Source organism: Armigeres subalbatus, chromosome 2 (assembly GCF_024139115.2).
Source record: "Armigeres subalbatus isolate Guangzhou_Male chromosome 2, GZ_Asu_2, whole genome shotgun sequence".
Classification (NCBI taxonomy): Eukaryota; Metazoa; Arthropoda; class Insecta; order Diptera; family Culicidae; genus Armigeres; species Armigeres subalbatus.
The window spans coordinates 187,316,376-187,343,504 of record NC_085140.1 but is presented as its reverse complement, the minus strand read 5'-3'; the positions used below and the strand labels follow the sequence as shown (position 1 = coordinate 187,343,504).

The 27,129-nt window shown below is 37.6% G+C and overlaps 1 protein-coding gene across 2 annotated transcripts in view; it reads left to right on the top strand.

The window, feature by feature from the left end:
• LOC134211393 (ankyrin-3) overlaps positions 1-3,058 on the top strand; it is a 43,548-nt gene extending 40,490 nt beyond the window's left edge. For both annotated transcript variants that reach the window (XM_062688200.1, XM_062688199.1), the window contains one exon: positions 1,697-3,058. In XM_062688200.1, the coding sequence (XP_062544184.1) occupies positions 1,697-2,602 (906 nt within the window). In that variant the 3' untranslated portion in view covers positions 2,603-3,058. The remainder of the gene's footprint in view (positions 1-1,696) is intronic.
• The last annotated feature ends 24,071 nt before the right edge of the window (positions 3,059-27,129 follow it).

Sequence of the window (27,129 nt, the reverse complement as noted above, 5' to 3'; positions counted from 1 at the left end):
ATCCTTCAAAAATGCCGTGAATACCAGGTCCCAACGCACCATCTGTTCGTGGATTTCAAGGCGGCATACGACAGTATAGACCGCGTAGAGCTATGGAAAATTATGGACGAGAACAGCTTCCCTGGAAAGCTTACCAGACTGATCAAAGCAACGGTGGATGGTGTGCAAAACTGTGTGAAGATCTCGGGCGAACACTCCAGTTCGTTCGAATCGCGCCGGGGACTAAGACAAGGTGATGGACTTTCGTGCCTGTTGTTCAACATTGCGCTAGAAGGTGTCATGCGGAGAGCCGGGTTTAACAGCCGGGGAACGATTTTCAACAGATCCAGTCAATTTATTTGCTTCGCGGATGACATGGACATTGTCGGTCGAACATTTGCAAAGGTGGCAGAACTGTACACCCGCCTGAAACGTGAAGCAACAAAAGTTGGACTGGTGGTGAATGCGTCAAAGACAAAGTACATGCTTGTGGGTGGAACCGAGCGCGACAGGGTCCGCCTGGGAAGCAGCGTTACGATAGACGGGGATACCTTCGAGGTGGTCGAGGAATTCGTCTACCTCGGATCCTTGCTAACGGCTGACAACAACGTTAGTCGTGAAATACGAAGGCGCATCATCTGTGGAAGTCGGGCCTACTACGGGCTCCAGAAGAAACTGCGGTCGAAAAAGATTCGCCACCGCACCAAATGTGTCATGTACAAGACGTTAATAAGACCGGTAGTCCTCTACGGACATGAAACATGGACAATGCTCGAGGAGGACTTGCAAGCACTCGGAGTATTCGAGAGACGGGTGCTTAGGACCATCTTTGGCGGTGTACAAGAAGACGGTGTGTGGCGGCGAAGAATGAACCATGAGCTCGCCCAGCTCTACGGCGAACCCAGTATCCAGAAGGTAGCTAAAGCCGGAAGGGTACGATGGGCAGGGCATGTTGCAAGAATGCCGGACAGCAACCCTGCAAAGATGGTGTTCGCTTGCGATCCGGCAGGTACGAGACGACGTGGAGCGCAGCGAGCGAGATGGGCAGACCAGGTGCAGAACGACTTGGCGAGCGTGGGGCGTATTCGAGGATGGAGAGATGCGGCCTCGAACCGTGTATTGTGGCGTCAAATTGTTGATTCAGTGTTATCTGTATAGATGTAGACTAAATAAATGAAATGAATGAATGTTCCCCCAGGAGTTCTCAGTGAGTGAATGATTATGTGAAAAGTTGAAGCACCTCTAAATAGGTCGCTTCTTTTTTATTTATCAGCAAAACTGTTTCTTTGTTGAAATTAATTATAAAATTTAAATTACACCCTACACACTTAATTTTTTCAATAAACACTTATTAGAACCGGCTATTAGCTACGTTCGTAACATGAATATCAAGTGATGAATTTCGTACAATTAAAAAAAAAGTACATTTTAAACACTAGAAGCCATGGAATGACTCTCTCTGTTGCTATAATTTAGATGGCTTTCGTAACCTCACTAATCACTATATAAGTCGGTCATTGGCAGTAGCAAAACAACGATGATTTAAGTTCTACTGACAAGTCTAATAATAAATAGCATTATTTGTTCAATGGCTTCATACGCCCACTCGTATTTTTTTCCAATCGTCTTTGGTCTTTGGTCTCCACTGTTACATAATCGAATGATATAAAGTAATTCAAAGCATAACCACTTACGTTCTTCTTTTTTTCCTCACCAGGTGTGCTATCTAAACTGCATTCGGATACTACTGCAGAACGGTGCCAACCCAAACTGTTCGTACCGCTCGAATCTCACGCCGCTGCACGTGCTGATTTTTACCGTGTCGGAAAACTTTACCCTCAACTGTGATACGCAGAAGCGCGCCAATTTTGACTTCATAAAAAATATTCTGATCCTGCTGCTGCAGTATGGCTTGGACTGTAACATCACAACCCAGCACATTCTGCAATCGGTGATCGATATGATTGCGAACGTACGTACCTGCCCGGATATTCTGTGCGTGTACGAGCTGGTGCTGGTGCTCATCCAGTACGGAACGGATCCGAACATTACCCTGAGCAATAAGCTGATGATGAGCGGAAGCAGTAGTTCGTCCATGAACTACGTCAATGATTTCATCAATTTCGGTGGCATGAGAGCTGTTGGGGGAAGTGATGGCGCCGGCCCTAGTGGGAGTGGAGCTGCTGGGCAAACAGCCGCTAACGGCGCCGTAGCGGCCAGCAATGGCAACGGAAGTGACAATCTGCGTAGCTCTTTCCGAAACAATGCGCGTAACTATCTTCTATTCTATTACATTATGCTCATTACACGGAAAGAGTTCATACTGCTCGATCGCGAGCAAACCTATCAACGTATTATCTATCTGTTTTACTATTCTATGAAGCACGATACGCTATTCAACTGCCTCAAATCGCTGCACAATCTGTTTATAGCTCAGGTTCCGAACAAATCTATCGATAATCTGAGGCACCTGATAATCACACTTTACAAGAAACCTCGTAGTTTGAAGCAACTCTGTCGGGTATGTATATACAATAGTCTGAACAAGAAGCTTGCACCAAGTATAAACAGACTCAATCTACCGCTTCCCCTCAAAGAGTACGTACTGAACTTCGAAGGGTAGAGTACCTTTTCGATCCACTATTGTACACACCCCGTTAACTCTCTCTATGAATATAAATGTCCGCGTTTTTCAATGTTAGATATTGTGTAAATAATGATTATATGCTGATCAACAATACAGATGTTTAAAAATGAAGAAACACAACAATCACTACCAGAAGCTGAAACAGGATAACGTAGTTTGAAAACCAGTCACTTATCAATACAACTCAATGAAGCAAAGGTTAACTGATTACAGGTGAAACTGTTAGTAAACTATTTTACCTGCACCACCTATTCCGCTCTTTCTTCTCGCTAAATTTAATTTTCCATAATAGACCTATGAAGGAAATGTAAACACTGAACACAAGGAATCTATTCGCTTTATCCCAATGCATTCAAGTGAACTCAGTCATCACCGACACTTTAACGTGTTTTAAAAATATTAAAATGAAATATAGATAACAAATATATCGAATTGTTGAATTCCTTGTGTAATTATCCGATGACAAGCCTTGATTAACAATTTTTCAAATCTCGTACACTATAGGTGTCATTATGGCTATACGATCATCCGAAAACCGAACTTTTTTCTGATCCTCGGGTAGTAGGTGAGGAAGTGTAAAAACATCATATCATAATTACGGAATAGTTACGGTATACTTCGTAAATTCTGGCAATAGTGATACTCATTACTCATGCTCTTTTAATTTGCATACAAATTTCAGAAATCAATCTTGAAGTCCTTAATTAATAACAAAGGCAAACAATAGAATCATGAGGATTCCCGAGCAAAGTCTGATATCGTGAATAGAAAACATATTTTGATGTCGGCATCAAATTGAAATCATGATTTGTTTTCAAATTCTTATTTTCGTGATTGATTAGGGTAAAATGCCCAATAGTGGACCCCCTAGTAGCGGTATTTTGCTCTTCCTGTCATAAGGAGTAGAAATTTTCAATATATTAATTCTGCTTGATATCTAATAACAAGTGCATCTCCTCTCCACGATACGTACATAAAACACTCAAATACACGACGTTATTCTTTGAAATTAACATTTTAAAGTCTGACTGAATTCGCACTATAGTAACCCCCTAGGGGTCCATAATAGGAAATTGCTTCGCTAAAGTCGACACTATATTGATTTTCATGTTCCGTTTCGGGGCGTTCTTCTTCCCTACACTCCCTACACTTTTAAATAAAATTGTGAAAAATCAGACTTCAAAATGTTAAAATGCTGAAGGACTGGAAGTTTTTAATACTACCCGAAGCTATTTTAATTTCAACAGTGCTTCTCAGCGCTATTTGTACCCACTGATCCCGTTGCGATCTTTGCTTGGACCCGTGCCTTCGTTTTACGTTGGATCCGTTTGCGGAAGTAAAATTCCGACAAGCGGTGGTAATCCTGCAGGGACACCGTTTTGGAAAAAAAAAAAACTCTTAGAATGTCACCTCACGTCTCCACGCTCAGCAATGAGCATTCATAAAAACAAGAGGAAGGTTGAGTCTCTGAATTCTCCACTTCCTTCTAAGAGACAAGGTTTCAAGACCGTCCTGTCAAAGCGCGGAAAAAATAGAAGCAAGCTGGAGACTTCCGCGTTTTGCCGGGATCCTAAACGTCTTCTTCAGTATTTAACTGAGAAGCGGCATAAATTCTTCACATACGATGACAAAACTGAGCGATTGTTCAAAGTCGTCTTGAAAGGTCTCCCCAGTGATGATAAATCACTGTCCCATGTCCGTGTTACATGGGAACATTTCCGCAGGCCTGGGGGAAATATCTAAAACCCCACACAGTGCCGTAAGTGCCAAAAGTGGGGCCACGGAACTAAACATTGCCACATGGATGCTAAATGCATAATTTTAGGTGGAACCTCTCACGCCAAGGACGCCTGTCCTGTGAGAGAAGATTCCAATAAATTTAAATGTGCCAATTGTGGGGGCAATCATAAATCCAATTTCTGGGAATGCCCTTCACGCAAAAAAGTTTTGACTTCCCGTGCAAAATTGATGACGGGAAATTCCAATAGGATCCCAGATTCGCCGGATAAACATATTTCATACCCGCCACAATCAACGAACAAATTTTGCTCCTACCTCTCACCGAGTAACGAGCAGTTCGTCGAATTCTAATTTTTCAAACAGGCAAAATTTCATTTCTGAAAATTTACCGACGATGAATAATGTTCATACCCATTCAACGGAAAATAATGTTCGTTTTGACGACTCAGGTAGCATGCCTGCTTCCGACTTTGATTTTCTAAATGAACAATTGCATCACATGATTGAAGCAATGTTCAAAGCAAATACCAAAACTGAAGCTGTTCAGGTTGGTATCAAATTCCACGCAAAAAATTGTTATTGGACTTCGTTTTAATGGATCCAAGTAATTCTTTGAAAATTTTAAATTGGAATGCCCGCTCTTTAAAGGGTAAGGAAGATGAATTATTCAACTTCCTATCGGTTCATTGTCTTTTCATGAAAATAGATCCAAATTATTTTATTTACCGAAATGATCGTCTTGACAGCACCTGTGGTGGGGTCGCCATTGTCATTAATATACGTATCAAACATAAATTATATTCTTCGTTTGAAACCAAAGTTTTCGAAACCTTGGGAGTTTGTGTCGAAACAATTTTGGTATTTTGGAAAATTCTCTTTTATTGCTGCCTACTTGCCTTTCCAATACAATGGGCAGCAAAGGAATTTGTTGAGAGCTGATCTTCAAATTCTAACTCGCAACAAATCCAAATTTTGATAATTGGTGACTTCAATGCCAAACACCGTTCATGGAATAATGCTCAAAGCAATTCTAATTTATTTGTTTGATTGTTCTGCGGGATATTATACTATTCAATATCCCAATGGACCAACTTGTTTTTCTTCCAGAAGAAATCCTTCTACAATTGATTTAGTTTTAACGGATTCAAGTCAGCTGTGTGGCCAATTGATAACTCATGCTGATTTTGATTCTGATCACCTTCCTGTGACGTTTGAAATCCCACAAGAAGCCTTTTAATTATCATAGAGCTGATTGGGATTTATATAAACCGTATATCGATAGGAATTTTGATGTTGATATTCCTCTCGAAACCAAAAGTGATATTGATAATGCTCTCGTATCTTTGACAAATTTAATTGTCGAAGCCAAAGGCATTGCAATTCCTAAATGTGAAATTAAATTCAACTCCATTATTATTGACGACGACGATTCAGCTTCTGATCCGTCTTAAAAATGTGAGGCGAAGGCAATACCAAAGAACTCGCGATCCCGCGTTGAAAGTTATTTGGCGAGATTTGCAAAATGAAATTAAAAAACGTTTCGCTATTCTGAGAAATACCAACTTTGAGAATAATGTCTCGAAGTTGGATCCCAGTTCGAAACCCTTTTGGAAATTAACGAAAATTCTTAAAAAACCTCAAAAGTCAATTCCAGCGCTTAAAGAGGGAAATAAAATTTTATTAACAAATGGCGAAAAGGCTCAAAAAATTGCTCAGCAGTTCGAGAGTGCTCATAATTTTAGTCTAGGTCTCACTAGTCCAATTGAGGATCAGGTTACACGGAGCTTCGAAGACATTCTCAATCAATGTTTTTGACCCTTCGTTGGGAACTAATTTGAATGATGTGAGATCTATTACTAGAAAATTTAAAAATATGAAAGCCCCGGGTGATGATGGTATTTTCTACATACTTATCAAAAAACTTCCTGAGAGCTCTTCATCCATTTTGGTTAATTTATTTAACAAATGTTTTCAATTGGCATACTTTCCAGATAAATGGAAAAACGCCAAAGTTGTTCCAATTTTGAAGCCGGACAAAAATCCAGCTGAGGCTTCTAGTTATCGCCCAATCAGTTTGCTTTCTTCAATAAGCAAACTGTTTGAAAAGATTATTTTTAGAATGAAGGTTCATATTAATGACAATTCTATCTTTGCTGATGAGCAATTTGGTTTTCGCCATGGGCACTCAACCACTCATCAGTTATTAAGAGTTACGAATTTAATTCGGCTCAACAAATCTGAAGGATATTCGACTGGAGTTGCTCTTCTTGATATAGATAAAGCATTTGACAGTGTTTGGCATGAAGGTTTGATTATAAAATTGATGAATTTTAATTTTCCTCTGTACATTATTAAACTGATCCAAAATTATTTATCAGATCGCTTACTGCAAGTAAACTATCAGAATTTCAAATCTGATAGATTTCCTGTAAGGGCTGGTGTCCCCCAAGGCAGCGTACTGGGGCCCATTTTGTATAACATTTTTACTTCTGACTTACCTGATTTACCACCAGGGTGTCACAAATCTTTGTTTGCAGATGCCACTGGCCTCTCAGCCAAAGGGCGAGGCCTTCGTGTCATTTGTAGTAGATTGCAAAAAAGTTTGGATATTTTCTCCACTTACTTGCAAAAATGGAAAATTTCCCCGAATGCTTCCAAAACTCAGCTTATAATTTTCCCACATAAGCGAGCTTCTTATTTGAAACCTTCTAGCAGACATATTGTCACTATGAATGGGGTTCCAATTAATTGGCCTAGCGAAGCTAAATATTTAGGACTTCTGCTAGTTAAAAAATTAACTTTTAAAAGTCATATTGAAGGCAGTCAAGCCAAATGTAACAAATATATTAAGTGTCTATATCCACATATAAACAGAAAATCTAAACTTTGTCTTAAGAACAAACTTTTGATTTACAAATAAATTTTCAGACCAGCCATGTTGTATGCTGTGCCAATATGAACTAGTTCCTGCAATACCAGAAAGAAGGCACTTCAGAGGATTCAAATAATTCAATTCTGAAGTTGCCTCCGTGGTATAGTACCAATGAACTTCATAGAATTTCGAATATTGAGACATTGCAACAAATGTCCAACAAAATAATTTTTAATTTTAGGCAAAAATCGTTTACGATTAGCTCCTTGTACCCTTAACCTAAATTAGGTTAAGTTTAGTTTAAGCTAAACACATTGTAATTCATACATGGTTCAATTCAACCAGAAGTAAAATCCTAACTGCCAGAGGCAATTGAAATCTTCTTCTTCTTCTTCTTCTTCTATATACATAAAAATGAATTTCTGTCTGTCTGAACCTTATAGACTCAGAAACTACAGAACCGATCGGCGTTAAAAAATTGTATGCAGAGGTTTTTGGGACTAGGAAAGGTTCTTAAGATGGTTCGAGACCCCTCCCCCTTTGCAAAAGGGGGCTCCCATACAAATAAAACATCAATTTCTTCATAACACGAGAATCAATCAGAGAATACATCGATTTTAGGCGAAACGAAGTTCGTCGGGTCTGCTAGTAGCAAATAAGGATGATAGTGTTAAGAAAACACGGAACACCTAGTCTAAGAGATGAATGCATGTATTAGATAATTAGCAAATAAAGATAGTTAAAAGAAAAAAAATGAAGAGATTGAAGAAAAAAATATTCTATATGAATGTTTGATTTTAGTATTCCATTATGAAAACGTTCCAATGTTGGTTTGGGATTAAAACTTTGTTCATAAAATAGGAACATTGGATTTGCATTTCGGGTTCATACATTGGATTTGAGTATCGGATTGGAAAATCGTATTAAACGTAGGATTGAAATATTTGAATTAGAATTTGAGTACGGATATTGGATACTGGTTTGTAAAATTAGACCGGTTGTGTCTCCCTATAAACTCGGTGTTTAACTCGATCTGTGCAGTGAAAGAGCCACCAAGTATCGGTGTAACCGAAGAACAGTTTCCGTAATTTTTTAACACAATTAAAATCCAGTGACCTTAGATCGAAGACGTTGACAATACAATACTTCAATTACCTGTCGATTATTACCATTATTACCTAAATGTGATTGTATTTGAATGCAGAATATGCAGAAAGTCTTAACCATCGTGAAATATGGAGATTTCATTTGGTTCAAAAAAATTCTAAGTTCGAAACGATCGATTACTCTCGATTATTGTCGATTATTGAATCAATTACTCGTTGGGTAGTAATCGATTCAAAACAAATCGATTATCACAACAATGAATCGATTATTCGAAGTAATCGATTAATTTGCGACACCTTGTCGTAAAATCCCAATTGATCGATTAGTTGTTGAGAAGTAATCAATTCAAAATTATTCGATTATCACAACGATGAATCGACTAATCGTTCGTCGGGTAACGAAAGGAGTTTCAAGCTCGATAAGGCAGCACACAAGCGATCAACCAACGGATAGCTCGATTGGCGAGGTTAGGCCACAATCCAAATCTACAAAGTTTTCACGGATTTCGGTAAAACATAATCTTATTTGTATCTCAGAGACGACTGATTTCACAATTCTAGCTTACGCCGCAGTCGAAACTGAAAAAGCTATTTACTAGGTTTCTGCGATCTGGGTGAGTTGCGTCCTCCCTTCTACTTTCCAAGAAACAGGAGCTGTCATCCGGACTCAACGTCGATGACGAATTCCTGAAATGCTGTTTCTTCAGAGGAATATTGGCTGATTCGTGCCGTTTTGAACATTAATGACGGTAGTCTTTCGAAGCTAGCCGAGAAGGGAGATAAGATGATTGACTTTGTGCCACATGTGGAGATAGTGTAATACGTATATGTATTACTTTTCCATTGATACCCAATTGGTTTCTAATTTGATAGTGTGACTTAACTAAAAACCTGTCGTGACTTTAGGACAGCACACGTCCGTTGTCAACAAGATTGTTTTATTAATTATTATAACTGATGCATTGGTGTATATAGTGTATACACGCTCAATTAAAAGAGCCTTACCTAAGAATTTATATTTCACAGGGTAACCAACTTGATTTGGACCCCTACACATTTTGGACCCTTCTGGCATTTTCTTGATTTCGGAACAAAAACAATGCCGCTGCTGATTCCTTGGCTTCGGGAAAATAATATTGTTTAGCATCTGTTTCACTGGCTTGATATTTAGTTGAAATTTCGAGGAAATTATTTTGTTCAAGAAGGCGAGGGTTACAATGCGTTACGCTTAAAAGTATACATCACTGAAATTTAAAATTCAGGAATCTTATCATTGATGCATGCCAACCGAAAGATAAGACTTTGCTTCGGCTCAATTGACAAGGATAACTTAGAAATTCTACTTTGGAGAGACTAAATTGGGGTTGTCCAAAATGTGTACATTTTGGGGTCCAAAATATTGCACTGTCCAAAACGAAGAATATTTTCATTTCAAATAGTTACAATCGTTAGCGATTTATTAACACTTGATGCCATTTTCAAATTTATATCTCATAAATCAGACTTCCATCTATGATATTATGTGATTTCCGGGTATATCGAACGTGTCATTTGGTACATAGAGGCAGATATCGGTTAGGCTCTAAGATGTAGAGACTTGTTAGTCTAAATTCGACGTGTGCTGTCCTGAAGTTACGGTCGTATTGTGATATTTCTTAGAACAAAAAAGCAATCACAGGGATATGGTGATATTGTGCGGTTTTTACTATTTATTAGGCTCTGAACATTTCCCGAATTAAATTAAATTTAATTTAAAAGTGACAGTTCAGAAATTTAAAAAATCACCTGGTTATAAGAATGGCTGGTGATACCCAAGGATGCCTTCATTAAAAAAATTTCGATATCTGTGAAAACTAACTTTATTTGCTATTAGAAGTTCACTTAATAATTGATCAATCCCAGAATCTTTTGGACTTCCCAGGACTCCTAAGCTCGTTGTTAGCCACCTCTGAATCACCTCACACTTATCCTTGAGAAGATTGCCGTCAGTGTCCCTTTCAGTTTCAGGCCAGTTTTGGTCGCTCTCGTGAAGTGTGTTAGGCAGCAATTTCATCCATTCTCATCTGCATTCTTCTACTAACTGCTCGCATTTGCCGTCATAGTAGTCCACTCTGATCCGGATCTACCGTTCAAGAAAGATTAACCCTATATGGTTCAGGACAATATAAGCAGACATAGGCGACACATATATTGCGTTGTTTTTTCGAAATCGTGATTGTTCACTTAGCCAATTCGTGAATGGTGGAATTATCACGACTATTCCGTCACATGTTTCGCAAATATCCATCACCATCAGATTTCCCGACAATAATTTTTTTCCTCAACATAGGACAAGCAGTCGCGGTATATTTTGCTGAAGATATTTCGTTATAAAATTATGTAAACCTAAATACGTCTTTATATCAAATGCTTTTATTTTAATTGTTTTAATCCATGAGGTTTGTAAAAATGAATGTCCAGAATATAATTAATATTAATTATGATAACTATCAATAAATATTTTCCTGTGGTTTTAGTTTTGGCGAAATATTTTACCACGGGTGAAAAAAAAACAGCTATACCGTGGCAACTTGTTCGTACGCGTTTGTCATACTTAATATAAACGTCGCAATGCAGTTTCACACTTGTGCGCACCGATGGTCTTTGAGCTAGTCATCAGTCTATATTTACAGATTTGAAATAATAAGTATTGGGCAAAATATGACAGTGTAAATAGGAATACGTGCCAAACAATATTGTTAGCACATGAATTTCACACTTTTAGTACTTGTCACTTGGCGACTGGTAACTCCTTTTGAAATTTTCCTCCAATCAATGCAAGACTGAGACAAGAAAGCAAATTTCAGCAGCATTGTACGTATATTAAAAATAGAGCATGACGCAAACCTGAGATGCGGAAAACGTGATTGAAAATTGGTAAAGCTAATAGTAATTCGGAGTTATAATTAATATGACGTCGTGTTGGCGATTCGATATGTCAAAATAATGTTCATCACGATCGCCCATGCGTTACAGTGTCGACAAAAAATAAGTCCATACTTAGCTACCAATTTCTAGAGCACCCCACACGTCATACTTTTCTGTACACTACCTCACTCCGCTTGTACAGTTCCATTATTAGCGAGATTCATGGTTTGCAAAATAGTTGCGCCACACACTCCTTCATAGTTCTTACACCGTATTCTTGCAACCCTCCAAACATGGGTTCTATTTTGGTAGACTTTCAAATCTTGCTCCAATATTTTGATATATAGCTGATCAATAATTCATTTATCATGAAACTCATGAAACGTATTTCAGCCACAAACAAGGTTAACTTTTTGAAAAGTTTTTTAAAAAGTTTTTTCACTTGACATAATAGGAGTCATAATAGAATAGTACCTATTTGATTCCATAACTTTGCATTTTTTACAACTACGTATTTAGACCTCGTCTAAAGTGTCTTGTACTTGATATGACTTGAAGATAACTATCGTTTCTTGATTGTACTATTGAGGCTAAGCTAGCTACTATTTAGGCTAAGATAAAATATCTAATCTTATTCAAATACTGTGTTTGCCTATACTCGCCTATTATATTATTGATCTTTATTGAACAACGATGTCTATCTTCTTCATATAGGCATTACATCCCCCAGTGCACTGGGACATTGCTGCCTCCCAGTTTTGTGTTCATTCAGCACTTTCACAGTCATTTACTGCGATGTTTCTGAGGCATGTTACCATTTTAGCTTTTGTATATCATAAGGGCTAACACGATGGTACATTTTTATGTCCAGGAAGTAATCAATTCCAATCCGAAAATTTCCAAGACCGACCCGGGAATCAAACCCAGCCATCTCCAGCATGGTCTTGCTTTGTAGCCACGCATATTACCACAGGCTAGGGAAGACCCCAACGATGTCTATATCATTCGGTATATTTCCAAGCTCTCAGCTACATTATGTTTTCCCGGGAAAACATTTTTTCAAATTCAAATTTTTCAATTTCAGAACATCGCGATTTGGAAACAAACATTGTTTTATCGAATCCGTAGCGTAGAGGATTATCGATTCTGATACAAGAAACCTTATTTTGTCACACACCGTGGTTTTCTCAGCAAATGCTTTTAGCGTTGCTGACTTCCATCGTATGTTCCATGAACCTTACATTGAATGATCTTTTTGTTTAGCTTACGTAGATTTTTCCACATTGGGGGCAACTTATTTTATGATTATTAAACATTTCTACTTTATCATTTGTGGAACCCAATAACGGCTTGAGTTGGTTGCTTTTGCTGGGAAATACTATGAGAAACATTAGATAAATGCTGAACTTCCTTAGTCGACATCGTAGCGAAGTGTTGATCACAGGGTACCAAAACTCTTCCTCTGATCTTATCCACTACATTCTCCCCTTCCCTTAATAAAAATGAAAAATATCTATATAGCTTATGTGCTTGATACATCGTTATTCCTTTTTCGCCAGTTTTGAATTGCCCATTTATTTTGGATTCAAATATCATATAAGAACGACTCTATTCAATCAAAATCCAATGTTAATCCCAATTCAAATTAAATTCTTGTCCAATCATAATCCCGATTCAAATTCAATCCGTGTCCAATCCAAATCCAATCCAAATCTAATCAAAATCCAATCCAAATACAATCCAATCCAAATCCAATACAAACCCAATACAAATCCAATCCAAATTCAATCCAAAACCAATCCAAATCCAATCCAAATCCAAATCCAATCCAAATCAAATCCAAATCCAATCCAATCCAAATCCAAATCCAATCCAAATCAAATCCAAATCCAATCCAAATCCAATCCAAATCCAATCCAAATCCAATCCAAAATCAAATCCAATCCAAATCAAATCCAAATCCAAATCCAATCCAATTCAAATCCAAATCCAATTCAAATCAAATCAAAATCAAATCCAATCCAAATCCAATCCAATCCAAATCTAAATCCAATCCAAATTCAATCCAATCCAAATCCAAATCCAATCCAAATCAAATCCAATCCAAATCCAAATCCAAATCCAAATCCAATCAAAATCAAATTAAAATCAAATCCAAATCCAATCCAAATCCAGTCCAAATCCAATCCAATCCAAATCCAATCCAAAACCAATCCAAATCCAATCCAAATCCAATCCAAATGCAATCCAATCCAAATCCAATCCAAACCAATCCAAATCAACCAATCCAAACCAATCCAAACCAATCCAAATCAAACCATATCAAACCAAACCAAACCACACCAAACCAATCCAAACCAATTCAAAACAAACCAAACCAATCTAAAACCAATCCAAACCATTCCAAACCAATCCAAACCAATCCAAATCAAATCCAAATCTAATCCAAACCAATCCAAACCAATCCAATTCCAAGCCAAACCAATACAAACCAAACCAATCCAAACACAATCAAAATCCAATCAAAACCAATCCAAACCAACCAAACCAATCCAAACCAATCCAAACCAATCCAAACCAATCCAAACCAATCCAAACCAATCCAAACCAATCCAAACCAATCCAAACCAATCCAAACCAATCCAAACCAATCCAAACCAATCCAAATCCAATCCAAACCAACCAAACCAATCCAAACCAATCCAAACCAACCAAATCCAATCCAAACCAATCCAAACCAACCAAACCAATCCAAACCAATCCAAACCAATCCAAACCAATCCAAACCAACCAAACCAATCCAAACCAATCCAAACCAATCCAAACCAATCCAAACCAATCCAAACCAATCCAAACCAATCCAAACCAATCCAAACCAATCCAAACCAATCCAAACCAATCCAAACCAACCAAACCAGTCCAAACCAGTCCAAACCAATCCAAACCAACCAAACCAATCCAAACCAATCCAAACCAATCCAAACCAATCCAAACCAACCAACCAAATCCAATCCAAACCAATCCAAACCAAACCAATCCAATCCAAACCAATCCAAACCAATCCAAACCAATCCAAACCAATCCAAACCAATCCAAACCAATCCAAATCCAATCCAAACCAATCCAAACCAATCCAAACCAATCCAAATCCAATCCAACCAATCCAACACCAATCCAAACCAATCCAAACCAACCAAACCAACCAAACCAATCCCAAATCCAATCCAAACCAATCCAAACCAATCCAAACCAATCCAAACCAATCCAAACCAATCCAAATCCAATCCAAACCAACCAAACCAATCCAAACCAATCCCAAACCAATCCAAACCAATCCAAACCAATCCAAACCAATCCAAACAAACACAACGCAAACCAATCCAAACCAATCCAAACCAATCCAAACCAATCCAAACCAATCCAAACCAATCCAAACCAATCCAATCCAAACCAATCCAAACCAATCCAAATCCAATCCAAACCAATCCAAACCAATCCAAACCAATCCAAACCAATCCAAACCAATCCAAACCAATCCAAACCAATCCAAACCAATCCAAACCAATCCAAATCGAATCCAAATCCAATTCAAATCCAATCCAAATCCAATCCAAATCCAATCCAAATCAAATCCATATCAAATCCAAATCAAATCCAAATCCAAACCAAACCCAATCCAAATCCAATCCAAATACAATGCAAATCCAATCCAAATCCAATCCCAATACAATCCAAATCCAATCCAAAACCAATCCAAAACAAATCCAAATCCAATCTAAAACCAATCCAAATCCATTCCAAATCCAATCCAAATCCAATCCAAATCCAATCCAAATCCAATCCAAATCCAATCCAAATCCAATCCAAATCCAATCCAAATACAATCAAAATCCAATCAAAATCCAATCCAAATCCAATCCAAATCCAATCCAAATCCAATCCAAATCCAATCCAAATCCAATCCAAATTCAATTCAAATCCAAACCAATTCAAACCAATCCAAACCAACTGAACCAAACCAAACCAAGTCAAATCAAATTAAAATCAAATCCAATCCAAACCAATCCAATCCAAATCCAAACCAATCCAAACCAATCCAATCCAAACCAATCCAAACCAAACCAATCCAAATCAAACCAATCCAAACCAAACCAATCCAAATCAAATTAAAATCAAATCCAAACCAATCCAATCCAATCCAAATCCAATCCAAACCAATCCAAATCCAATCCAAATCCAATCCAAATCCAATCCAAATCCAATTCAAATCCAATCCAAATTCAATCCAAATCCAATTCAAATCCAATCCAAATCCAATCCAAATCCAATCCAAATCAAATCCATATCAAATCCAAATCAAATCCAAATCCAAACCAAACCCAATCCAAATCCAATCCAAATACAATGCAAATCCAATCCAAATCCAATCCCAATACAATCCAAACCAATCCAAACCAATCCAAAACAAATCCAAACCAACTAAAACCAATCCAAACCATTCCAAACCAATCCAAACCAATCAAAATCAACCAAATCTAATCCAAATCCAATCCAAACCAATCCAAACACAATCCAAACACAATCAAAATTCAATCAAAACCAATCCAAACCAATCCAACCAATCCGAATCCAATCCAAATCCAATGCAAATCCAATCCAAATTCAATCCAAATCCAAATCCAATTCAAATCCAATCCAAATCCAATTCAATTCAAATCCAAATCCAAGTCAAATCAAATTAAAATCAAATCCAATCCAAATCCAATCCAATCCAAATCTAAATCCAATCCAAATTCAATCCAATCCAAATCCAATCCAAATCCAAATCCAATCCAAATCAAATCCAATCCAAATCCAAATCCAATCCAAATCAAATTAAAATCAAATCCAAATCCAATCCAAATCCAATCCAAATCCAATCCAAATCCAATCCAAATCCAATCCAAATCCAATCCAAATCCAATCCAAATCCAATCCAAATCCAATCCAAATTCAATCCAAATCCAATCCAAACCAATCCAAACCAATCCAAACCAATCCAAACCAATCCAAACCAATCCAAACCAATCCAAACCAATCCAAACCAATCCAAACCAACCAAACCAATCCCAATCCAATCCAAACCAATCCAAACCAATCCAAACCAATCCAAACCAATCCAAACCAAACACAATCCAAACCAATCCAAACACAATCCAAACCAATCCAAATCGAACCAAGTCCAAACCAAACCAATCCAAACCAATCCAAACACAATCCAAACCAATCCAAACCAACCAAACCAAATCCAAACCAATCCAAACCAAACCAATCCAAACCAATCCAAACCAATCCAAACCAATCCAAACCAATCCAAACCAACCAAACCAAACCAATCCAACCAAACCAATTCAAATCAAATCAAAATCAAACCAATCCAAACCAATCCAAACCAATCCAAACCAATCCAAACCAATCCAAACCAATCCAAATCCAATCCAAACCAATCCCAAACCAATCCAAACCAATCCAAACCAATCCAAACCAATCCAAACCAACCAAACCAATCCAAACCAATCCAAACCAATCCAAACCAATCCAAACCAATCCAAACCAATCCAAACCAATCCAAACCAATCCAAACCAACCAAACCAATCCAAACCAATCCAAACCAATCCAAACCAATCCAAACCAATCCAAACCAATCCAAACCAACCAAACCAATCCAAACCAATCCAAACCAATCCAAACCAATCCAAACCAACCAAACCAATCCAAACCAATCCAAACCAATCCAAACCAATCCAAACCAATCCAAACCAATCCAAACCAACCAAACCAATCCAAACCAATCCAAACCAATCCAAACCAATCCAAACCAATCCAAACCAATCCAACCAACCAAACCAATCCAAACCAACCAAACCAATCCAAATCCAACCAAACCAATCCAAACCAATCCATATCAAACCAAACCAAACACAATCCAATCCAAACCAAACCAACCAAATCAAATCAAAATCAAACCAATCCAAACCAATCCAATCCAATCCAAATCCAAACCAACACAAACCAATCCAACACAAACCAATCCAAACCAATCCAAACCAATCCAAATCCAATCCAAATCCAATCCATATCAAATCCAAATTCAAACCAAACCCAATCCAAATCCAATCCAAATCCAATCTCAATACAATCCAAATCCAATCCAAAACAAATCCAAATCCAATCTAAAACCAATCCAAATCCATTCCAAATCCAATCCAAATCCAATCCAAATCTAATCCAAATCCAACCCAAATCCAATCCAAATCTAATCCAATTCCAAGCCAAATCCAATACAAATCCAAATCCAATCCAAATCCAATCCAAATCCAATCAAAACCAATCAAACCAATCCAAACCAATCCAAACCAACCGAACCAATCCAATCCAAACCAATCCTAATTCAATCCAAACCAAACCAATCCAAACCAATCCAAACCAATCCAAACCAATCCAAACCAATCCAAACCAATCCAATTCAAACCAAACCAATTCAAATCAAATCAAAATCAAACCAATCCAAACCAATCCAATCCAATCCAAATCTAAACCAATCCAAACCAATCCAATCCAAACCAATCCAAACCAAACCAATCCAAACACAATCAAAACCAAACCAAACCAATCCAAATCAAATTAAAAATCAAATCCAAATCAAATTAAAATCAAATCGACATCCAATCCAAACCAAATCCAAATCCAATCCAAACCAATCCAAACCAATCCAAACCAATCCAAACCAATCCAAACCAATCCAAACCAATCCAATCCAATCCAAATCCAATCCAAATCCAATCCAAATCCAATCCAAATCCAATCCAAATCCAATTCAAATCCAATCCAAATCCAATCCAAATCCAATCCAAATCCAATCCAAATCCAATCCAAATCCAATCCAAATCCAATCCAATCCAAATCCAATCCAAATCCAATCCAAATCTAAATCCAATCCAAATCAGTACCCGCTAAGCTGCGGTGGACGACGGAGGTCCTTCGTAGCTTAGTAGGGAAAGCACCTGTCATGCGAACTGGGGTCGTGGGATCAAACCCCACCGAAGGGGCGGTTACCCTCCAATACCTTTTCCGAACTAAATCTATCACATGTTGTACATATGCATAATCAAGTTTCAGACATAGTAACAATCTCATTCTTATTAGAAAATTTAATAATTTATCTATTGGTTAAAGGTATTAAAATCTTCCCGTCACACGGTAGATCACTTTGACATAGTATGTTACGGTCTAAGATCTACCAAACAGAGCCCTAGCTTAATCCATGTTTTTAGCTTGCAGACAGTTAAAAGACTCGAATTATCTTTGTTTGAGGCTGAACTGTATGCAGCGGAAGCAACTTTTCAAGAAATTAGTTAAAACAAACCTTGGTACCCGGTCCTAGGCTAAACTGACTGCTGGCAAAATCAAGTTAGGGGTTTAAATATGTACTAACTCTTCATGAACTGGTGAACAATGGTAGTGAGAGGAACACACGGAAATTCCGGAAATAGTCTTCTACCTGATCGATTCACATTTCTCGCTGCGCTGGATTGGATTTGTATTGGATTGGATTTGATTGATTTGATTGCATTTGATTGATTTGACTGATTGATTGATTATGGATTGGATTGCATTGGATTGACTGATCGATCTGGATTGATTTGATTTGACTGATCTGACTTGGATTTGGGATCGATTTGACTGGATTTGATTTGATTTGATCTGACCTGATCTGATCTGATTTGACCTGATCTGATCTTGACTGATCTGACTGACTGATCTGATTGATCTGGATCTGATCTGATCACCTGGACTTGATCTGGATTTGACTTGATTTGACTGATCTGATTTGGACCTGACTCCAAACCAAACCAACCAAACCAATCCAAACCAATCCAAACCAACCAAACCAATCCCAAACCAATCCAAACCAACCAAATCCAACCAAACCAATCCAAATCCAATCCAAACCAATCCAAACCAACCAAACCAATCCAAACCAATCCAAACCAATCCAAACCAATCCAAACCAATCCAAACCAATCCCAAACCAATCCAAACCAATCCAAACCAATCCAAACCAATCCAAACCAATCCAAACCAACCAAACCAATCCAACAAACCAATCCAAACCAATCCAAACCAATCCAAACCAACCAAACCAATCCAAACCAATCCAAACCAATCCAAACCAATCCAAACCAACCAAATCCAATCCAAACCAATCCAAACCAATCCAAACCAATCCAAACCAATCCAAACCAATCCAAACCAATCCAAACCAATCCAACCAATCCAAACCAATCCAAACCAAATCCAAATCCAATCCAAATCCAATCCAAATCCAATCCAAATCAAATCCAAATCCAAATCCAATCCAATTCAAATCCAAATCCAATTCAAATCAAATCAAAATCAAATCCAATCCAAATCCAATCCAATCCAATCCAAATCTAAATCCAATCCAAATTCAATCCAATCCAAATCCAATCCAAATCCAATCCAAATCCAATCCAAATCCAATCCAAATCCAATCCAAATCAAATCCAAATTCAAACCAAACCCAATCCAAATACAATCCAAATCCAATCCCAATACAATCCAAATCCAATCCAAAACAAATCCAAATCCAATCTAAAACCAATCCAAACCATTCCAAACCAATCCAAACCAATCCAAATCACATCCAAACCAAACCCAAATCCAATCCAAATCTAATCCAATTCCAAGCCAAATCCAACACAAACCAAACCAATCCAAACCAATCCAAACACAATCAAAATCCAATCAAACCAATCCAAACCAATCCAAACCAATCCGAACCAATCCAATCCAAATCCAAACCCAATTAAAATCCAATCCAAATCCAATCCAAATCCAATCCAAATCCAATCCAAATCCAATCCAATTCAAATCCAAATCCAATTCAAATCAAATCAAAATCAAATCCAATCCAAATCCAATCCAATCCAATCCAAATCTAAATCCAATCCAAATTCAATCCAATCCAAATCCAATCCAAATCCAAATCCAATCCAAATACAATCCAAATCCAAATCCAAATCCAATTCAAATCAAATTAAAATCAAATCCAAATTAAATTAAAATCAAATCCAAATCCAATCCAAATCAAATCCAAATCCAATCCAAATCCAATCCAAATCCAATCCAAATCCAATCAAAATCCAATCCAAACCAACACCCATCCCCAACCCGACCCACTCCCAACCAAATCCAATCCAAATCCAATCCAAATCCAATCCAAATCCAATCCAAATCCAATCCAAATTCAATCCAAATCCAATCCAAATCTGATCCAAATCCAATCCAGATCCAATCCAATCCAATCCAATCCAGTCCAAATCTAAACCAATCCAAATTCAATCCAATATAAATCCAATCCAATCCAAATCCAATCCATCTTCTTCTTCTTATTGGCATTACATCCCCCACACTGGGACAGAGCCGCCTCGCAGCTTAGTGTTCGCTAAGCACTTCCACAGTTATTAACTGCGAGGTTTCTAAGCCAGGTTACCATTTTTGCATTCGTATATCATGAGGCTAGCACGACGATACTTTTATGCCCAGGGAAGTCGAGACAATTTCCAATCCGAAAATTGCCTAGACCGGCACCGGGAATCGAACCCAGCCACCCTCAGCATGGTCTTGCTTTGTAGCCGCGCGTCTTACCGCACGGCTAAGGAGGGCCCCAAAATCCAATCCATATCAAAAAATCCAAATCAAAATACAATCCAAATCCAATCCAAATCCAATCCAAATTTAATCCAAATCCAATCCAAATCGAATCCAAATCCAAACGAAATCCAATCCAAATCCAATCCAAATACAATCCAAATCCAATCCAAATCCAAATCCAATCCAAACCAATCTAAACCATTCCAAACCAATCCAAAACAAATCCAAATCCAATCCAAATCCAATCCAAATCCAATCCAAATCCAATCCAAATCAAATCCAAATCTAATCCAAATCCAATCCAAATCCAATCCAATTCCAAGCCAAATCCAATACAAATCCAAATCCAATCCAAATACAATCAAAATCCAATCAAAATCCAATCCAAATCCAATCCAAATCCAATCCGAATCCAATCCAAATCCAATCCAAATCCAATCCAAATTCAATCCAAATCCAATCCAAATCCAATCCAAATCTAATCCAAATCAAATCCAAATCCAATCCAAATCAAATCAAAATCAAATCAAAATCCAATCCAAATCCAATCCAAATCCAATCCAAATCAAATCCAAATCAAATCCAAATCCATTTCAAATCCATTCCAAATCCAATCAAAATCAAATCAAAATCCAATCCAAATCCAATTCAAATCCAAATCCAACCAAGACCAATCCAAATCCCAATCCAAATCCAATCCAAATCCAATCCAAATCCAATCCAAATTCAATTCAAATCCAATCCAAATTCAATCCAAATCCAATTCAAATCCAATCCAAATCCAATACAAATCAAATCCATATCAAATCCAAATCAAATCCAAATCCAAACCAAACCCAATCCAAATACAATCCAAATACAATCCAATCCAAATCGAATCCAAATCCAAACCAAATCCAAATCGAATCCAAATCCAAACCAAATCCAATCCAAATCCAATCCAAATACAATCCAAATCCAATCCAAATCCAATCAAAATACAATCCAAATACAATCCAAATCCAATACAAATCCAATCCAAAACCAAATCCAATCCAAATCAAATCCAAATCAAATCCAAATCAAATCCAAATCAAATCCAAATCAAATCCAAATCCAAATCCAATCCAAATCCAATTCAATACAAATCCAATCCAAAACCAAATCCAATCCAAATCAAATCCATATCAAATCCAAATCAAATCCAAATCAAATCCAAATCCAAATCCAAACCAAATCCAAACAAAACCCAATCCAAATCAAATCCATATCAAATCCAAATCCAAACCAAACCCAATCCAAATCCAATCCAAATACAATCCAATCCAAATACAATCCAATCCAAATACAATCCAAATCCAATACAAATTCAATCCAAATACAATCCAAATCTAATACAAATCCAAATCCAATTCAATTCAACTCCAATCCAGCGCAGCGAGAAAGATGAATCGATCAAGTAGAAGACTATTTCCGGTACTTCCGTGTGTTCATCTCGCTACCATTGTTCACCAGTTCATGAAGAGTTAGTACATATTTAACTTAACCCCTAACTTGATTTTCCTAGCAGTCAGTTCAACCTAGGACCGGGTACCGAGGTTTGTTTTAACTAATTTCTTGAAAAATTGCTTCCGCTGCATACAGTTCAGCCTCAAACAATGATAATTCGAGTCTTTTAACTGTCTGCAAGCTAAAAACATGGATTAAGCTAGGGCTCTGTTTGGTAGATCTTACACCGTAACATACTATGTCAAAGTGATCTACCGTGTGACGGGAAGATTTTAATACCTTTAACCAATATGTAGATGAATTATTAAATTTTCTAATAAGAATGAGATTGTTACTATGTCTGAAACTTGATTATGCATATGTACAACATGTGATAGATTTAGTTCGAAAAGGTATTGAGGGTAACCGCCCTTCGGTGGGGTTTGATCCCACGACCCCAGTTCGCATGACAGGTGCTTTCCCTACTAAGCTACGAAGGACCTCCGTCGTCCACCGCAGCTTAGCGGGTACTGATGAAACCTGATGTGTGGTCGTGTTGGGATCTGACGACCAAACTGGCACAACCTCACACAACCCTACTTCATTGAGCGCCGTTGCTGATGAAGCAAGTGTGTAGGAGCCGGACAATACTAAATACTCATCCTACTTGGTTGACATGATGTGTACAAAAATACATTTGAGAGAGTTAGTTCTGAAAATGTATTGCGAGAGATCGGCTGGTACCTGGTGCTGGGAATTTGGTTTCATCAGTACCCGCTAAGCTGCGGTGGACGACGGAGGTCCTTCGTAGCTTAGTAGGGAAAGCACCTGTCATGCGAACTGGGGTCGTGGGATCAAACCCCACCGAAGGGGCGGTTACCCTCCAATACCTTTTCCGAACTAAATCTATCACATGTTGTACATATGCATAATCAAGTTTCAGACATAGTAATTAATTTCCACTCCGGGTGGCTTAATACCCGGCATATAGGCAATTAACTTTGAATGTACTGATGAGATTGTTGTTATTTTACCTCAAAAATCTTCTTATGAGACTCACCACTGTTGGTACAGTAGCTCCATTAAAAGTGCCTTAATTATATAACTGAAGCAACAAACATTCAAATGTGTATTACAAACTTCATGACCTATCATTTTATTGTAAACGTATAATAAAACATATTCAGATCAAAACGTTTAAGGAACAAAAACGATTAATTCGGACGTGCGAAACTGTGCAGAATTAGGCCCTAATTAGCTTCATTGAGAAAAAAAACGTTTTTGCCACCGTTTATTGTGCATGATAGGTACCATTCTCGCAGACCCCCACCAGATGATTACTGTTACAGTGTTTTGATAGGGTAGAACCGATTTCAGTGTAGGAATATGGTATATGTAATGCGATAAGTATTTGATTTAACAGTATTTCAACACCCTACCGAACATTACCTCTCCCAGTAACGATTCTGAAATCTCTCGGGACACATGTCTTCATCATAGCTCTTTGCAATTTTCTTAATTGGGTATCAAACTAAATGTTCCTCATTAGTGCTCAGCATTTTCAGTGTTGCACATCTTACATTACAAAATAACAAGTATTTTGCAAGCTTCTAATAGTTAAGCATCACAGAAGATTGAAATTAAATTATTCCAAATTACCTTTTTTAATTATTTATGTCAAACATACTTTACCCGTATTGCAACACGGATATAATCCCTTTAATTTGCCCCACCCTAGGATATATGTATGTCTTATTTGGCCATAAAAAATAAGTTAGATAGCGAGTATAAAAAATATTAGCGGAGATCACACGCCAATATAGCGGTACAGTGCAAAAACTGTCCAGCATCAATGAGCCATTAACGAGCGAACTATTAAGAGCTGTTTCGCTTTTCAGCGTCGTTACCTTGATTGAAGCGGATCCGATGGTGTTCCTCTAGTTTTTGCAAATTGTCCTTTCCTGGTTCGATGCTTTTGCTTTGCAACCGGTGTTGGTTGGTAATGCAATTCTCTTCCGAATTCCAATCCATTCAAATAGGTATGTAAGGATACCCCAGCAGAGGTGCAACCGCCATAAGCTCGTGTAGATGTATAGTAACGCAGGTATTGAAATTTTTGAACACCAGACACCAGTATTCTCCCATTTGAATCAAGATTTTCGTATTGTTTAGTAATTTTTAGCTATTGATGTATATTTTAACATCCGCTACTGAATGGTATTTATTATTTGCCATTTGGAGATTCGAAGTGTGTAACCAAGTATTACAAGGTTTAAAGTTTTTTTAATAGGTATGTGCTGTATGTAATCTGTATTGTCGAGTTTGTATTTCACGTATATCCAAAATCAAGAGGGAGTCGTAATAAAATAACATTTTCATAATGAATCGACTGCTTTGAGCGTGCTTACAGCGGTACACTCGGAGTTAACTTTCTGAAATCAGTATGGCGAAAGGCATCTAAGATTCGATTTCTCAAAATTAAGCACCTTAATCGAAAAAATATTTTTTAGGCGTAGTAGAGGACTCATAACCCTCATAACCGGTCGGTACCAAATAGTTTTTCATGAAAATTTCCTAATTTTGAGAAAACCAGCGTTAGATGTCTTTCGCCATACAATTTTCTGGCGGTTGACTCATGCTGACTATTTTGCGCATATACTATAGCGCCTGGATGTGACTGCGGCGGGTAGAAAATCAGCCACTGCCAATAATTCATTGGGATGGATTGGGATCTACTAAGCAAATAAGTTTTCTATGCTATGCCCACGGAGTCGAGAATGTTTCACATCCAAAAACAGACCAGAAAGACAATGGAACTCGCCACCTCCAGATTGGCAATCCAGCAGCTTACTGGGCAGTTATATTTAGTAGCAGTGAGATAGTAATAAATGAAGCATAATATTTGAAGTATTGACATGAGTTTCTACGGTCCTGGATTAGAATTTGTTTTTTACTGAATTTCTACAATTCCAATAATAGAAAGATATGTTAATTACTAATAAGAAAAAAAATCGTAGTCGATTGCGTACTTTTTTAGTTTTAGTAAAGACACTTTCTGCAAAGTTTTGATGTGTATATGCAGTTAGAGTTTTTAACAACGATGTGTAATAAAAATGTTTAATTTTCCTTATGTGCTAATTATTTCCAGCTCAAAATCGCTCAAAATTTCCTGTTCCAATTAAATAAACGATAACTAATACAATCAGATTATTATCTAGTGAAAAACGATCTAAAACATGAAGCTAAGTAATTGCAAAGCATCATGGTTGCACGTTTTGTACCGTAGATGGCTAATTTTGAGTGGCTACTGCTACCATCGCCTAGTGAGAGGGAGAACAACATCAAGTTCCTTGAAGCCGAACTACTATGGTTCGAAATGTTGAATGTGGAACGTCGAATTGTTTCTGGTTCGTACCAGTTGGTTCTGCCTAATAGCTGTTCGATATCCGTTCTAGAATAGAGGCCATGTACTGGTGGCAAGTGCCTCGGTATACAACCCAGTTATTGCAGAGCAGCAAGTCCTCAATAGTACCACCACCATATCATCGCCATGAACGCGTCTAGTCATCGTCGTAGAAGATCGCATTCAAATTAACGCAGATCATTCACTGTTGCACCTACCTACCCACATACAACATCATTAGCGCCACGGATTTGCTACAGTTGTCGCGCGGGTGCAAACCAAACGTCATTCATAACCGTCAACCGGACATACCCAGACAAGGAATACACATGCAGCCGAGGTCGTTTCGCATTGAGCAAACAAAGCCGCACAAGCACTTGTTCTGCGATCTATGTTATAAAGAAAACATGTCCAAGTCCAAGTGCTTCCGAGGTTATTGTACACAGGTCACGATTTGACTTTCTCGTATTTAGGATATACTGAAAGATTGCGCGTTCAAAGATAAAATAAATGCAGCAATGATTTATTAACATTGACCGTAGTATTAATAACATTGAGCATATTTGTATTACTTGTTATATGCGAATTTTACTACTCTTATCTATAGTATAATAAAATAAGTTACATTTATTCAACCTCGCCACGTTTGGAATAAAAATAAAAATCCAGAGAATTTATTTTGTTGATATTACGAAGTATTGCTTAAAACTAGGATTGAATCGAACCTATTTTGAATTCGATTTATTTTCTATATGTAATTGACGTTCTACCGCGTGTTCTCCACTGGTACTTCATTTATCAACTCCAAACCTCCAGTAATAGGTGAAGAGAAGAACGTGGCCAGAACTGATCACAGCTGTGAAAATGTGTTTGTCACAGACACAGTGATTAGTCACAACCTATTTCTGCAGTAACGCAGACGGAAGTAATGAAGTTACTCCAATGTATAGAATCAGTTTTTATTCTGGATAAAGTTAGCTTAATTATCGCCTTGAGCCATAATGACAATATAGCCGGATTGTGACCAGATTAGAAAATGGAATTAAAGCAAGCAATCGGGCAGCACATCAATTAACATTAGCTTTCGTTAATGTTGTTAATGCACTTGCAATCAATCTGGGAATGGGAATCTAGCCCCCAATGACTTTTTGGAATAGTTAGAGATCTCTATATACGAAAAAGCTGACAATCATGTTTTTCAGGATCGCAAGAAAGGTATCACAACTAATAAAAAATCAGATTTATTCAAAACTAATCAAAACAAATCACTTCCCCCAGTTTAGGGTAATT